Genomic DNA, 16,431 nt, shown 5'->3' with positions numbered 1-16,431 from the left:
AGCCTATGTTTATTTTAGGTTAGCAGGCACATACTGTCAAATAGTTACAAAGATTTCGAGGGCAAATAGTTATAATAGACATCAATTCAAGTTTTAAGTGATGAAAAAAATTTAAACAAATACAGCTTCAGAAAATGACAGAACTGACTGAGCAAAGTAACAAATGGTCATAAACATGGATGTTCAAGACCTATTAATGTACCTCTAAATAAGAGTATTTGTTTTATTAATTGTAATCAACCCTTTAATACAGTAAAATTGAGGGTATTTTCTGAGTGTTGTGCTGGCTTATGGTCAGCTGTTTACAAACTGCAATATACTTTTGTGTAGATTCGAACTGTGTTAGTAATCAGTCACTCCAGTTGACCTCAGTGGCCTTCGCTTCTTTCTTGTTTTATAAACTTTTCCAGAGAGAGCTGCATCTCTTGTCTGTGTGTTGATAACTCCCAAATCTGTATCTTATTTCTGACCTCTTGAGCTAGGTAGGGAACTTTACCTCCAAGTAAATATCCCATAGGCATCTGGAATAGATAAACTCGGCTTATCTAAAGAGGAATTATCTTCCTCTGAAACATGTTGCTTCTTTGTTTTCAAATCACCATCGTTGGTGTACTAAACTACTCCCCTGGTTTCTTCAACCTCGTCTCTGTCCTTGAAAATGCCCTTCTTAGAAAACACCTTTAATTCCCACTGCCACTATCTTAGCTCAGTCCCTCCTTCATCCTTTGGCACGCAGCAAGTATTCAAAAATTAGTAATTTCACAAAGTCAGTCAAACACATAAAGCTCTAACAAGTTGCGGCATCTGGCCTGAAACTCAAGTGTTCTAGCACCGGTGTGGACATCGGAGAGCTCTTTACATCCTACTGTACTGACGGAACCCAGACTGTAGGGACTTCACCTTCCAAAAAAAGTTCTACACCGGAGTCTCAATTCTTACCCCACCTGGTATGCAGTGCAGAACTAGATTCTGCAAGTTCCCTTCTCGGGCAGTGAAGCTTCGAGGTCCTCTTCACTAAGAACTTTGATAAATGTTTTAAGTAGTGATCTTTTCTTTCTCGCTTGCCTCCATTGCAACATGTACTGATCTCAGCTGACAGGAGATAACTACCCCATCCGCTGCAGCAGGGAAGCAGTGACGTCACGCCTAGAATTGACTGACCCCGTTTTTCGGGCTTCGCAGACCACGGAGCTACAAAGGCCGAGAGGGAACGAGTGGGAGGCAGGAGACTGCAGTGCCTTCCCTCTCCGAGCCAAGCCTGCCTGGCCCGCGCAGGCCAGCGGCCCGCGGGGCGGAACCTCCTGCGGGGCTGCAGCAGCCCGGCTCGGAGGAGAGCGAGTGGGTGTGTGGGGCGGGGGGGCGGCCAAACTTCCTGTCCCGCGCTCGAGCTGCTTCCGGCGGGAGCCGGAAGACGCTCTGTGTGGACAGAATTCGGGACCGACTGACGGACGGACGGCTGCCCGGGACGGAGAGGTGAGCTACGGGGTGAGCCTGACCGACCCGCTCGGCTAGGTGGTCCCCGAGAGGGAGGGAGCCAGTGCTGGCTCCTCGGGGGCTCGGGCCGAGTTTGCCCCCGGAGAGGACAGGGAAACCGCCCCGGGGCACCCCACCCGGATCTGGAGCGGCCGGTCTGAAGCCCTACGGCTTCGGCTCTTCTCGCGGGCTTTTTGGGGCAGATGTTTCGGCTCCTTCGCTTGGTTTCGGGGCCAGGGGCATGGGGACAAGACCAACCTGGAGAAAGCTAGAGTCAGCGAGTCCCCCCGGCGGGGGCTCCCAGACTGCACCCTCCGCGAGGCCTGCGTGCGGACCTTGGGGTCCTTCACTAGGCTGTTGTAATGGGGGAACGAGGATGTCAAGGCGACTCTGCCCTGGACATTTTAGCCTAGATCTACCCTCTTCTTTCGTACGTCCACTTACTTTCTCGGTCTAGAAGAAGGAAGGCTGCTGACTCGGAGGGTCTGGGCCACTGGTTTCTCATTTGCGTGTCATTTCAAGGCGAGGGTGTGGGCTGTGAGAGTCTACAGCCTTATGCATTTCGCAGGTTGAAGTTTCTTCAGAGAAAAGAATTCAGTTAGTTTATTAAAGTTTATCTCACTTGCTCATGAGGCTCTGAAATGCATTTAGGAGCGATTTGAAAGTTAAATATTATTAACTTGGAACTTAATTTGTATTTCTTCCTCAGTTTTGCACAAGGACCAACACGGCGTATTCGCAAAGAGAATAAAAGAAACATTTTAAAATAAAGCCAGGGACATTTTGTTATTGTTAGGGAGTGAGAAATTCCGCTTTGTGTTATCTTCGTGTGAGACAAGGTCAACTAAACTTGCAGTCAAAAGATTTAGGTTCTAGTTTTTTAAGTTTTACATCTAAGTAGAGGTCTAATTTTTGGCAAGTTAATCTCTAGCTTTGGACTTTTTTTTCCTTCTGTAAATGAAGGGGGTTACCTATTCATTCAGCAAATATTTCCTGAATGCTTAGTTTGTGCAAAGCATCAGTGGAGAAGGGAGAAGGATGGGAGAAGGATGATAAATTCAATGAACCTTAACCAGTGAGAAAAATATGCAGGTAGACAACTAACTCCCAAGGCAGGCTGAAATAATTGCTAAAGAGAGGTTAAACTGTGTTGTGAGAACACCAAGGGAAGGACAGATTTGTTCTAACTGGAGGGAAAGGGGTCTTCATGGAGGATGGTGTATGAGTTGGATTTTAAAGACTGGAAAGGATTTCAAAAGCTCACAGCTGGATTGGAGGGTTTTATTACTGGAGGGTCTTATTACTGAAGAACTATCACAAGGGAAAGGGACCTTGAGCACTAAAATAGGTTGGAGTGTTCATTTAGTAGCCAATCCAGTGTGTACTGGAGAAAAGGGTTCATTGAGGAATATAGTGGATGCTGCAGTTGGAACAGTATTTGGGGACATATTGTTGAATATTTAAAATGCCATGCTTAGGGATTTGACTGTTAATTCTGAAGCACTGAACTTTGGGTAACGGAAGTGAGGTAAGCATTTCTGTGTTTTGGAAGGATAACTCGAGTGGCTGCATAAAAGATGGAATGGAAAGGGGAATTTTAAGGGCAAGGTGGCCAGTTAGAAGCCTATATTCATAGTGTAGTTGAAAGATAATGAAAAACCTAAACAGGGCATTATGGTAGGAGTAAATTTGGAGGAATCAGAACCACTGGGATTACTTAAATATGGAGGATGAGAGCGATCGTTCAAGACCTAGAATTTGTAGCTGAGTGGGAGAACAATTGGGCAATAACTGAAATGGATAATACAGGAAGAAGAACAGGTTTGGTAGGGAAGGTGACAGTCTAGATTTTGGACATTGTTAAAATTGAGTTAGATATCCACATGGGGATACCTAGCAAGCAGTTAGAAATGAAAGTTTAGAGTACAGAGAGAGGTCAGAAATAGAGACAAAAATTTGTGTATCATTCACGGAGTCATTCATTCGTTATACAAATATTTGTTCAGTGCCTACTAGCTGCTTACAGGAAGTTTGTATAAAAGCCCTTTAAACTCATAGTAAAGACAATCTCAGAGCTTCACAGTATCAGAAATGACTCTTGGAGACCTAAATTCCTTATGAATTACCTACAATACTTTGCCAGGCACTAGGTGATGGGTTCTGGGAGATATAGTAGTGAACAAGACAGGCTAGTTCTTGCCCTTGTTTATGGAGCTTACAATTTAGGGGGTAGCCAGACAAAAAGTGAATACTGTATCAAAACAAAAGAATTAGAAATTGTGGTAAGTGCTGTAATGGAGACAGCAGAGATAGAAAATAAAAGTGGGGGTATGAGGAACCTTCCTTGGATAAGGTTATCAGGCAGAGCGTTTCTGCATGAGTTGATAGTTAAGTAGAGCCCTGAAGAATGAAAAAGAGCAATGGAAGAGAAAACATTCCTAAGTAGAGGAAATGATGTGTGCAAATCCCTAACATAGGAAAGAGCTTAATGTGTTCAAGGAACTAAGGGAGAGTCATCTGGCTGGAGCTTGAATCGAGGCAGGAATGGATCACATGGGTCCTTATAGGTCAGGATAAGGAGTTTGGATTTTTTCTAGATGCATTGGGAAGCCACGTGAAAAAAATGTGAAAATTCACATTTTAAGATGATATTAAGTGATGTGAAGAGAACAGAATGGAGGGAGGCAAAGTATAGAAGCAGGGAGACCAGTTAGGAGACAGTAACAGGACTTTAAGGCAAGGTTGCTGGTGGCCTGGAGTGGAGTAGTGGCAGTAGAGGTGGAAGTAGGTGGATTTGCGATCTCTTTTGGAGATAGAATCAAGTCCAGACTTGCAGCTGGACTGGATACTGGGAACAAAGGAAAGAAAGTAATGAAAGTGGCTTCTAAACGGGGTGAATGGTGATCCTCCCTTGAGCGGAGGGTTGTGGTCAGAGGGGCTGGCAGGGGAGGATGGGAAATAGGCTTGGGAGAGAATTCATTTTGAACATGTTAAATCTGAGATACCAAAACATGAGGTAGAGATGTCAAATAAGCAATCTTACGTACAAGTTTGCAGCTCAGAGGAGATATCTGGGCTATAGATAAAAATTTTGGAGACCGTATCATTTAAAGCCACGAGTTCACACTAGGAGGAGAGTCTAGCAAGAGAAGAGGGCCTGGCCTGCAAACTATCCTGAAGAACATTAATATTTAGAGGATGAGTGGAGGAGGAATATAATAGGAGTTACCGAAGGAAACTGGAGGAATGGCCAAGGAGGTAGGATTAAAATAAGGAAGAAGTATCTTAGAAGCAAAAGAGAGTAAGTAAAGTGTTTGAGGAAGGAGGCAGTACTTCTAAGGGAAAATATCAGTTATGACTCTGGTTGCAAGTGACCAACTTACTTGAGGAGAAGAGGAATTTATGACAAGGATGTGGGCAGCTGACAGGATCAAAGGAAATACTGAAGGCCTGGCTTTGAAAAGGACAGGAAAATGAGCAGCCCCAGGGGGAGGCTGCTAATTGCAGTACTGGAGTGAATGGGCTGCTAGAGCAGTTTTCACCTTAGTTACTTCTTTTAGAATTCACAGTCTGAGGAAAAGTATCTGATTTGTTCATCATGGGTTGAGTGTCCAACAGTTGGTCAGGATAGAAAAGAACACCTTAATCTATAATCACACTAAGAATGTATCCAGTGGGGGAGGGATAGATCCCCAAACAAAATGTGGATCCTGTCACCCAAACGGGGGAATGAATGTGGAACAGTCAAAAATAATAGCTGTCCCTTGCAAAGGTCAAGTAAGATGAGGGCAGCAAAGTATCCACTAAATTTGGCAGCATGAAGATCATTGGCTTAAATTTGTCTCTGAAGGATTGCAGAGAAATGGGGAGGTGACCGGAATAAAAATCAGGGCTGTAGGAATGGAGCACCCCAGAAGATCCTGGGAAGAGAAGAGGGAAGGCGCAGGATGAATGCTACGGTTTCTGAGATTCATTCTGGCTTCACAGTTCTATATTCCAAATGTCTTTTATCAGTATCCGTTACCACTTTATCATTAGAATTTAATTAACTCTCATGCTATATCATATACTAGATATGATATTAGAAAGTTACTTGGTTTTTCTGTTCCTTTCACTACCATTTTATGCCAAAACTTAAACTGCTCTTTTTAAAATTTTAATTTTTGGTCTTTGGAATTCACTAACATTAGTAGAATTTTGTTTTCGTTTTTTAAGTATTACTGAGTTTTGTTCCTGTCTGTATCTGTGGTCAGCCACAGGTTTCGGGGGAGCTGAGAAGCAGATTGGCCCATGGTAAGAGAGACTAGTCCTCTTGGTTGAAATTATGTGCTTTATTTTAACCTTTATGAATAGTGACCAATTGGGGGAGCACAGTGTTTCTCAGTTTCTTCCCTCTTTTTTCTCAAGCCTCCCTCAGCCTTCCCCTTCTTTCCAAAACCAGGTCAAGGTCAAGGCATTTTCTACCTCCCTCAAGAGGATAAGAGCAATACTGGTATTCTGGGCTTTGTATTCTAGGGTGGAATCACATTGCTTTTTGGAGGTTGACACAATGCTGTTCTGTTTCTTTCATGATGCAGAGTATTAAAAGCCCCTGGTCATCTTTCTGTTTGGAATACACTCCCTTCTGTATGGCAGTCAGGACTAAGGCAAGAGACCTGTATCAGCTCTGTTCCCCTGTTGCTTGCTTAGTTTACTTTGGATTGGTTTTTCCCTCCCAGTATTTCTCCATGTAGCCTGCATTGGTTTTAGGCCATACCTACTCTAGGGAAATGGTGTTACCACTAATTCCTGTCTAGTATATGAGAGTTCTTCATTAGGGTGTGGGACCAAAGACTGGTTAATTAGAAAAACTACTCTGTCTTTCTTTGCCTAGTGTGTAGTATTTTCCTTTGCAGACCTCAAGGAGGTTTGAGGTTTAAGTAATCTCAATTTCACCAAGACTTTTATCAATGGTAATTGCTGATTGTTTGTACTTACAGCAGGTTTATATCTATGGCTTTATATATATATATATATATATATATTTTTTTTTTTTTTTTGTGGTACACAGGCCTCTCACTGTTGTGGCCTCTCCCGTTGTGGAGCACAGGCTCCGGACGCACAGGCTCAGCGGCCATGGCTCACGGGCCCAGCTGCTCTGCGGCATGTGGGATCTTCCCGGACCGGGGCACGAACCCGTGTCCCCTGAATCGGCAGGTGGACTCTCAACCACTGCACCACCAGGGAAGCCCCTATGGCTTTATATTTTAAGACTGATTCTGTGTTAAACATATGCATTTTAGACACTTGAAAATACTTTACAGTGTTTTTCAATCTGTGGGACATAACCTGTTAATAGCTGTGAGAACATTTTCGTGGATCTTATCATTTAAAAATAAATTCAAAGTGCATGAGATTAGTATATGTTAGTATTTTATTGTTTTATGAAAGTGTTATTTGTGTGTATCTGTGTGTGTTTCATTCTCTGGGTTATGATGGAAAATGTATCTTACTGTGCATTGCAGTCAAAAAAAGTTTGAAAACCACTGCTGTATAGGAAATTTGGACTCAGTAACAAAAAGCAGATTTCTTAACCTTTTGTAGTACATTAATCGTTTGATAGATTTACTTGTTTCTTAAGCACTTATGCAGAACTCTGTTTCTGAAGAATTTTGTAATTATTTATATTGCCTGATATATAAATAATCTTAGGGTAGACCTATATCATTTCTGTATTTCAGATAAGTTTCCCAGGGCCAAGAAGATGAATAGCTTGCGCAGGTCTCAACCAATGAGTCAGAGGCAGAATTTAGATTCCTACTTTAGAGACCTTGGATTTTTTTTTTAAACATCTCAACTTCTTTATTAAACTTGTTCAGCTCCTTAGTGTTAATGCATGATTTGCTGGATGATGTTGAGTGTACTGTAAAAAAAAGAATACAGTTTATCAAACTTCAGTTCCCAGGATTTATTTATTTGGCTAAAAACAGAAAGAGAGTTGTTCTCAGGATGGTCATAGAGATTGCTGTTGTCCTAAATCTACTTCACTGTTGTTAGGTGTTCTCTCGTTACTTATTCCCAGAACTTTTCAGGGCTTCTTGTGTTCTTTGCTTTGGTTCATTGCAAAGGTTTGTGTTGCCTGCATTTTTTTTAACCCTTAGGCTGACTGTGGGGTAATATATTCAATAATAGCAGTGGCAGAGTCAGTGGATTTCTAAAAAATATAATATGTGCTAGACCAAGATTGTTCCTTTAAGCAGTCTAATATGCTTTCGTGGCCATGGGGAACCACGCACACAGTAAAATTTAGTTGTTGCCAAGGGTAGAGGGAGAAAAGGTCTGAACAGTATACTTAGACCAATCCTTGGGTTTCTGAGATCAGTTAGTTTTGTTATGAACTCTTCATCCGGAGCCAAGATTCCTTATTTATGTTATGATTTGTGGAAAATAGGATTTGATGTGCCTGGCCTTTGTTGCTGATAGTTAAATATCATTATCTCTTTTATTTTTTATGGAGCTAAATTAGTAATTTTTCTATTTAGAAGGAAATAAGAATACAAATTTTGTCTGTCTGGGTAAAGATACAAAATAAACATGAGCAAATATTACTGTCCAATTAAAGGGCTTTGGGTGATGTAGGCGACTGCTTGGTATTGCATCTCTAATCTCTTATGTTAATTAATATAAGAAAGCCTAGGAAGAAATTTCCTCTGAGACCCATAATTATCTTGAAAATAGCTTCTGTTTGAGTAAAGCAGTGCCTTTCACTCTAGTGTCATGTAAATTGCATTTGAAGGAAAGACCTTGCATTGGACACTCCCCCGCAACCCCATACTGGTAAATTATTTTTATCATAAATACTTTAAATATACTCAAACGAAAAGCTAGGTAATCGGGCTTCCCTGGTGGCGCAGTGGTTGAGAGTCCGCGTGCCGATGCAGGGGACATGGGTTCGTGCCCTGGTCTGGGAAGGCCCCACATGCCGCGGAGCGGCTGGGCCCGTGAGCCATGGCCACTGAGCCTGCGCGTCCGGAGCCTGTGCTCCGCAACGGGAGAGGCCACAGCAGTGAGAGGCCCGCGTACAGCAAAAAAAAAAAAAAAAAGCTAGGTAATCCTTATCCCTCCTGTGTTGAACCCCTATACCTTTTAATCAACTATAAAATCAAAACAAATTTACAAATAATTTAGTACTAGCAATGGTAGGGTCAGTGGAATTTTTAAAAATGTATAATATATGCTGAAGCAAGGTTGTTTTCTTAAGCAATCTAATATGTTTTGATGGCCATAAGAACCATGTATATAGTACAATTTAGGTTATCAGTGTTATGTCCATTGTTACCATGGATTTATATCTTTATGAGTAAGTATATAGATGTAAACCATACCAAAACCCAAGAAGATCCAAATTAATATTCATATTATGTTGTAGAGATGTTGTTTTACTGAAATGAAATACTTAATGTTGATCTGAATAGTGGAAAGATTTAGCTTTGGATTCACTAATATATATAATCTGTTTCTATATTTTAACTTTAGTAATAGCAATGTAGAGAATATCATACAAGGTAGTATTTGTGATGTGAAGGCATTGTGAAGCAGTTTATGATAATCAGATCTCATATTCAACCAAAACTGGCCAGAAGTCCTTGAATGCCAGTTTCAGTGAGGTATTGTTTGATAACTTTGTAGAGTTAGAGTTACCTTATTCAGAAGAAGATAAGATTTGTGTTGCAAATAAAAAGATAACACAGAAAGGGAGAAAGTTTGGGCAAATCTTATATCTGGTAAGGGACTCGTATCTAGGATATATAAAGAATTCTTACAACTCAATAATAAAAAGACAACTCAATTTAAAAATGGGCCAACGATCTGACTAAGCATTTCTCCAAAAAAGATGTACAAGTGGCATATAAGCACATGAAAAGATGCTCAACATCATTAGCTATCAGGTAATGCAACTCAAAACTACAATGAGTTACCACTTCACACTCACTAGGATGGCTGTAATTAAAAAAAAGGTGTATTTTAAAAGGAAAGGATAGGGAGAAATTGGATCCCTCATGCACTACTGGTGAGATTGTAAAATGGTGCAGCCACTTTGGAAAATAGCCTGGTAATTCCTCAAGAGGTTAAACACAGTTACTGTATCACCTATCATTTCCACTCCTAGATGTATACCCTAAAGAGTGAAAACATATGTCCACACAAAAATTTGTACATGGGGCTTCCCTGGTGGCGCAATGGTTAAGAATCCGCCTGCCAGTGCAGGGGACATGGGTTCGAGCCCTGGTCCGGGAAGATCCCACATGCCGCGGAGCATCTAAGCCCGTGAGCCACAACTACTGAGCCTGCATGCCACAACTACTGTAGCCCGCGTGCCTAGAGCCCATGCTCCGCAACAAGAGAAGCCACTGCAGTGAGAAGCCTGCGCACCACAATGAAAGAGTAACCCCCACACACCGCAACTAGAGAAAGCCCGCACACAGCAACGAAGACCCAACACAGCCAAAAATAAATAAATTAATTAATTAAAAAAAATTGTACATGAATGTTATAGCAGCATTTTTCATGATAGCCAAATTGTGGAAACAACCCAAATGACCGTCAACTGATAAATGGACAAATAAAATGTATATCCATGCAATAGAATATTATTTGACAATAAAAAGAAATTAAGTGCTGGTACATGCTATAACAAGGATGAACATTGGAAACAGTATGCTATGTGAAAGCAGCCAAACACAAAAGATTACATATATAATTCCATTTATATGAAATGTCCAGAATAGGGAAATCCATAGAGACAAAAAATAGATTAGTGGTTGCCTAGGCTTGGTCAGGGGACGGTTTGGGAGGAAATGGGGAGTGATTACTAATAGGTTTCTGTTTTGGGGTGATGAAATTGTTGTAAAATTGATTGTGGTTATGGTCGCATAACTGTGAATATACTAAAAAAATTTAGTTGTACTTTTGAAGTGAGTGAACCGTATGGTATGTGAATTACATCTCAGTGAAGCTGTTAATGTAAAAAAATATTTGAATTATAGTTTTTGAAATCTGTTAAGTGGGTAACTTGAATTGGGAATAGAAATTTTTAATTGCATGTATGCCTTCACATTTCCAGCTAATGTACATAGTAAGCTGCTGTGTTAAAGATGAGATCCACCCAATACACTTGATATGGTACTGAGTGCTCCAATACAGATTCTTTTGAGGTCATCCTGCCTATTCTGCTGCATCCTACTCATCTCTCTTTTGTTTATACAGCAAACATACAAACCACAAACTGGGCACCAAAATTGTGTGGTGGAACTCAGTTATAATATGGATACTGATTTGTTCCAGAAAATGCATGTGTTAATTTTTTAAAAATTATCATTGAGGGCTTCCCTGGTGGCGCAGTGGTTGAGAGTCCGCCTGCCGATGCAGGGGACACGGGTTCGTGCCCCGGTCCGGGAAGATCCCACATGCCGCGGAGCTGCTGGGCCCGTGAGCCATGGCCGCTGAGCCTGCGCATCTGGAGCCTGTGCTCCGCAACGGGATAGGCCACAACAGTGAGAGGCCCGCATACCGCAAAAAAAAAAAAAAAAAAAAAAAAAATTATCATTGAAATGACTAAAATGAAACGTCACAGATAACCGTGAGCATGAGAAATGGTGATCTAGAGGTATCTATTAAACTGTAAGAGAGGTGGCATCTCCCTTCTCTAAATTGTTATTACAGATTTGCAAAAATGTCTAAAATATAGTATATCTGATTTTTTCCCTTGTTTGGTACACATGTTCATATACTTAATTTTTTAAAATTTTCATTACGTAAGGATATCAGAAATGGAGCCACTGCCATCAGTTTCTAAGAAAACTAACAAATATAAAGGACAGTAAATAGTTGTCTAGTTTCTTAGAGATTTTCTTAGAGATTTTACAGTCCTGGCATCTTCAAGTTGGAGGAACCCTAAGGTTAACCTAAACAAACATTTGGTAATTTCTTGGCTTCTTGAAATGAGCTGGAATTGGGGAAAAGGAATTCTTAATTCTTGAATCCTGATGATTCAAGATCAGACCTAGAGAGATGTAATTACTATTCATGCCAGCCTGCTCTGTGGGTGGGAATGCTGGCTCTGCAGCTTAATAACTTGAGCAAGTAACTGTACTAAGCCTTGGTTCCTTCCTCTCTGAAAAGAGGGATGGGTAAACTACATTGAGCATAGTGCTTGAATAAGAAAAACGTATGTGAAAGGGCAAGTCAGGGATTTATGACAGCTTTATGTGGTAAACTTAAAATGAGCCTTTTCATTTACATCTTATACATTTTTTTATGATGAAAGTGAGGATTTCTGGAAGCTAGCAGTGGGGAGAGGTTTAACCAACAGGAGAATAAACATTTATTCACATACTTCTAAATTCCCTTTTTGTAGAGTAAGTCTTTCTTATTCTAACTTTCCACTGTACCTTGGTATGTATTGAAAACTCCCATCCTGGGTATATTTTACACTGTATGCTTACTTTGTATATAATAGTGCTTCCAATTTAAGCAAAAATTGTGCGAAATAAAGTGGACTCATTTGCCAAAATCCTGAAAGAAAAACTTTAAGAAACTAAGAATTTAGAGGATGGGAGGACAAGATGGCAGAGTAGAAGGACCTTGAGCTCACCTCCTCTCACAAGCACAGCACAGCTAACTGCTGAACAACCATTGATGAAAAAGACTGGAACCTATCAAAAAGATAATCTACATCCAAAGACATAAAGAAGAAACCACAACGAGACGGTAGGAGGGGCACACTTGCGATATAATCAAATCCCATACTCCCCACCTGGGTAACCCACAAACTGAAGAACAGTTATAGTGCAGAAGTTCTCCCATGGGAGTGAGCGTTCTGAGCCCCATATCGGGCTCCCCAGCCTGGGGGTCTGACATCTGGAGGAGGAGCCCTCAGAGCATTTGGCTTTGAGGGCCAGTGGGGCTTAATTACAGGAGCTCCACTCTTGGAGGGTGCATACAAGGTCTTGCACGCAATGGAACCCAGGGCAAAAGCAGTGATGACTTCATAGGAGCCTGGGCCAGACCAACCTGCTGGTCTTGGAGGGTCTCCTGGGGAGGATAGGGGTGGCTGTGGCTCCCCTTGAGGACATTGACACTGGTGGCAGAGATATCGGGGAGTATTCATCAGTGTGAACTCTTGCTGGAGGCTGACATCTTGCTTGGGTCATTATCACCAAGACCTGGCCCTACCCAACAGCCTGTAGTGCTGGGATGCCTCAGGCCAAACAGCCAACAGGGCAAGAACACAACCGCACCCATCAGCAGACAGGCTGCCCAAAGACTTCCTGATCCCACAGCCACCTCTAGACATGCCCCTTGACTCGGCCTTGCCCACCAGAGGGCCAAGACCCAGCCTCACCTACCAGGGGGCAGACACCAGAAGCAAGAAAACTACAGTCCTGCAGCCTGTGGAACTGAGTCTGCAAACACAAGTCAGAACCTACCCTGTGACCAGATGGTCCCTGGCCCTTGGGTGATGAGAGGAGAGTGTACTGCTGGGACACCTGGACATCCCCTACAGAGGGCCACTTCTCCAAGGTTGAGAAATGTAACTAACCTACCACATACATAAAAATACAAATAGAAATTTAGACAAAATGAGACGGCAGAGGAATATGTTCCAGACAAAGGAACAAGATAAAACCCCCAAACAACAACTAAGTGAAGTGGAGATAGGCAGTCTACCCAAGAAAGAGTTCAGAGTAATGATCATAAAGATGAACCAAGAACTCAGGAAAAGAATGGATGCACAGAGTGAGAAGTTACAAGAAGTTTTTAACAAAGAGTTAGAAAATATAAAGAGTGACCAAGCACAGTTGAAGAATACAATAACTAAAATGAAAAATACACTGGAAGGAATCAGTAGCAGAATAAATGAGGCAGAACGGATTGATGAGCTGGAAGAAAGAATAGTGGAAAGCACTGCCACGGAACAGAATGAAGAAAAAAGAATGAAAAGAAAGGACAGTTTAAGAGACCTCTGGGACATCAAACACACTAACATTTGCATTATAGGGGTCCCAGAAGGAGAAGAGAGAGAGAAAGGGCCTGAGAAAATATTTGGAGAGATAATAGCTGAAAACTTCCCTAACGTGGGAAAGGAAACAGTTACCCAAGTCCAGGAAGTGCAGAGAGTCCCATACAGGATTAACCCAAGGGAAAACATGCTGAGACACATAGTAATCAAATTGACAAAGATAAAGAGAAAATACTAAAAGCAACAAGGGCAAAACATATAACATATAAGGGAACTCCCATAAGGTTATCAGCTGATTTTTCAGCAGACTCTGCAGGCCAGAAGAGAGTGAGTACATTTTAAGTGACAAAAGGGAAAAACATACAACCAAGAATCCTCTACCCTGCAAGGCTCTCATTCAGATTTTTTTTTATATTTTTTTTGCGTTACGTGGGCGTCTCACTGTTGTGGCCTCTCCCACTGCGGAGCACAGGCTCCGGACGCTCAGGCCCAGCGGCCATGACTCACGGGCCCAGCCGCTCCGCGGCATGTGGGATCCTCCCAGACTGGGGCACGAACCCGTGTCCCCTGCACCGGCAGGCGGACTCTCAACCACTGCGCCACCAGGGAAGCCCTCTCATTCAGATTTGATGGAGAAATCAAAACCTTTACAGACAAGTAAAAGCTAAAAGGATTCAGCACCATCAAACCAGCTTTACAACAAATGCTAAAGAAACTTCTCTAGGTGGAAAAGAAAAGGCCACAACTAGAAACAAGAAAATTACAAAATGGGAAAGCTCACTGGTAAAGGTAAACATACAATCAAGGTAGGAAATCATCCACACACAAACTAGTAGGGAGGTTAAAAAGCAAAAGTAATAAAATCATCTCCATCCACAAGAGCAATTGAGGGATGTGCAAAACAATTAGATGTAAAATATGATATCAAAACCAGTAATCATGAGAGGAGGAGAGTGAAAATGCAGGATATTTAAAATGCATTTGAAATTAAGAGATCAGCAGCTTAAAACAATTGTGTATACAGACTACTATACCAAAATTTCATGGTAACCGCAAACCAAAAATCTATAATAGATAAATACACACAAAAAAGAAAAAGGAATCCAAACACAACACTAAGGATAGTCATCAAGAAAGTGAGAATTTAAAGTAAGGGGGGAAACAGCTTCATGAGTGTCCCGAGAATACTACTTTGGGGAAACACTGTTCAAATTTTGACTGTGTAATTACCTTTAATAAAAAATTGGGAAATTAAGAAAAGAAAAACATCACACCAGCCTACCACCCACCCAGTACAGTGACTATCATGGCTGTGTGGATTTCCTTTTACTTTTTCCTGTGTTTATCTTAACTAGTTTCAATAACCGCAAGTGTATAATTTTGTGTTTTGTTTTTGTAATTTAATGTCATTAGCATTTTTGTTGCATTGTTTTCATAACTATTTTTTTTCCTTTTTTTTGCGGTACGCAGGCCTCTCACTGTTGTGGCCTCTCTTGTTGCGGAGCACAGGCTCCGGACACACAGGCCCAGCGGCCATGGCTCAAGGGCCCAGCCGCTCCGCAGCACGCGGGATCCTCCCGGACCGGGGCACTAACCCGCGTCCCCTGCATTGGCAGGGGGACTCTCAACCACTGCACCACCAGGGAAGCCCTTCATAACTGTATTTTAAGTCATACAGTGTCCTACTATAATCAACCATTACCTAATTGAATATATATGTATATTTATATGTTGCTTACAGTTATTTATTATCACAGATGATAAGGTGAAATTCTTTGGGCATATAGCTTTTTCCATACTTAAGGTCTTTTCTTATTTTTTATTTTATTATTTTTAAATTTATTGAAGTATAGTTGATTTACAGTGTTGTGTTTCTGCTGTACAGCAAAATGATTCAGTTATATCATTACATATATATGTATGTGTATACTTTTTCATATTCTTTTCCATTGTACTTTATTACAGGATATCAAATATAGTTCCCTGTGCTATACAGTAGGACCTTGTTTATCCATTCTATATATAATAGTTTGCATCTGCTAATCCCAAACTCCCAATCCATTTCTCCCCCACCCCCTTCCCCCTTGGCAGCCACAAGTCTGTTCTCTATGTTCTTAGAATAGATTGTTAGAAATTCTACATTGAAGTACAACTTTTTATGAGTTTTGATATCTGTTGGGCTTGTTGTATTTTAAAACAAGTGTTTTGGGCTGAATTCTTTATTTGCTTGCTTGTTGTGATTTTTGGATATGTAAAGAAGTGGCTTTGTTTTTTTTAGCTACATTTTCCTACTGCTCTGAATTCTCTCTCTCTTTCTTTTTTCCTTTTTTAGGCTAAATTAATTACCCACCCAGCACAGCATCTTACAGGAAAAGCATAGCACTTCCTAGAGGAGTATGAGCATAACAGGAAGGTGTCATTGACTCTGAATTAAAAACTTAACCTGTCCCCTGAACAGCTACAGGATTTGGAAGCTGAATCAATGTTATCAGATGAGTTAGAATCCAAACCAGAGGTGAGCCCAGGCAACTGGTTTCCTTTTCTTTTGGTGGGCTGTGTTCCAGAGTTTGTTCTTAGTTCAGGAGTCAGCAAACTTTTTCTGTAATGGTGCCAGGTGATAAATATTTTAGGTTTTGTGGGCCATATGGTTTCGGTTGTAACTACTAGTTTATTATTTTTCTGTTACTAAGTACTTTCTCAAAAATTAAAAAACTCAATTCTTACCTTTTGTGACTTTGTATACTTGTTATTTAAATAAGTGTAAATTATTATACATTTACATAATTACATGACAAAATTTATGTATATGACATATATGTAATATTTACTACCACAAACCAGTTTTTATTAATTTTGTATATATCTAAAAGTGTTTTCTTTTTAAATGTGATTAGGGGATTTAAACATTTAAAATTTTTATTCATTTTTCTCATTTTAATTTTAGAACATTTGTGTTG

The 16,431-nt window shown here is 40.9% G+C and overlaps 1 protein-coding gene across 4 annotated transcripts in view; it reads left to right on the top strand.

Annotated features, from left to right (window-relative positions):
- The first annotated feature begins 1,373 nt into the window (after window positions 1-1,373).
- Window positions 1,374-16,431, top strand: part of ZNF410 (zinc finger protein 410) — a 40,502-nt gene continuing 25,444 nt past the window's right edge. For all 4 annotated transcript variants that reach the window (XR_009531702.1, XM_060095850.1, XM_060095851.1 and 1 more), the window contains exons 1-2: window positions 1,374-1,473; window positions 15,807-15,989. Coding sequence is in view for 3 of the 4 variants with exons in the window: in XM_060095850.1 (XP_059951833.1) it covers window positions 15,957-15,989 (33 nt within the window). In the remaining variant the exon portion in view is untranslated. The remainder of the gene's footprint in view (window positions 1,474-15,806; window positions 15,990-16,431) is intronic.

Source organism: Mesoplodon densirostris, chromosome 4 (genome assembly GCF_025265405.1).
Source record: "Mesoplodon densirostris isolate mMesDen1 chromosome 4, mMesDen1 primary haplotype, whole genome shotgun sequence".
Taxonomy (NCBI): domain Eukaryota; kingdom Metazoa; phylum Chordata; class Mammalia; order Artiodactyla; family Ziphiidae; genus Mesoplodon; species Mesoplodon densirostris.
The sequence above is the reverse complement of the archived record's forward strand: the minus strand, read 5'-3'. Positions and strand labels throughout refer to the sequence as shown.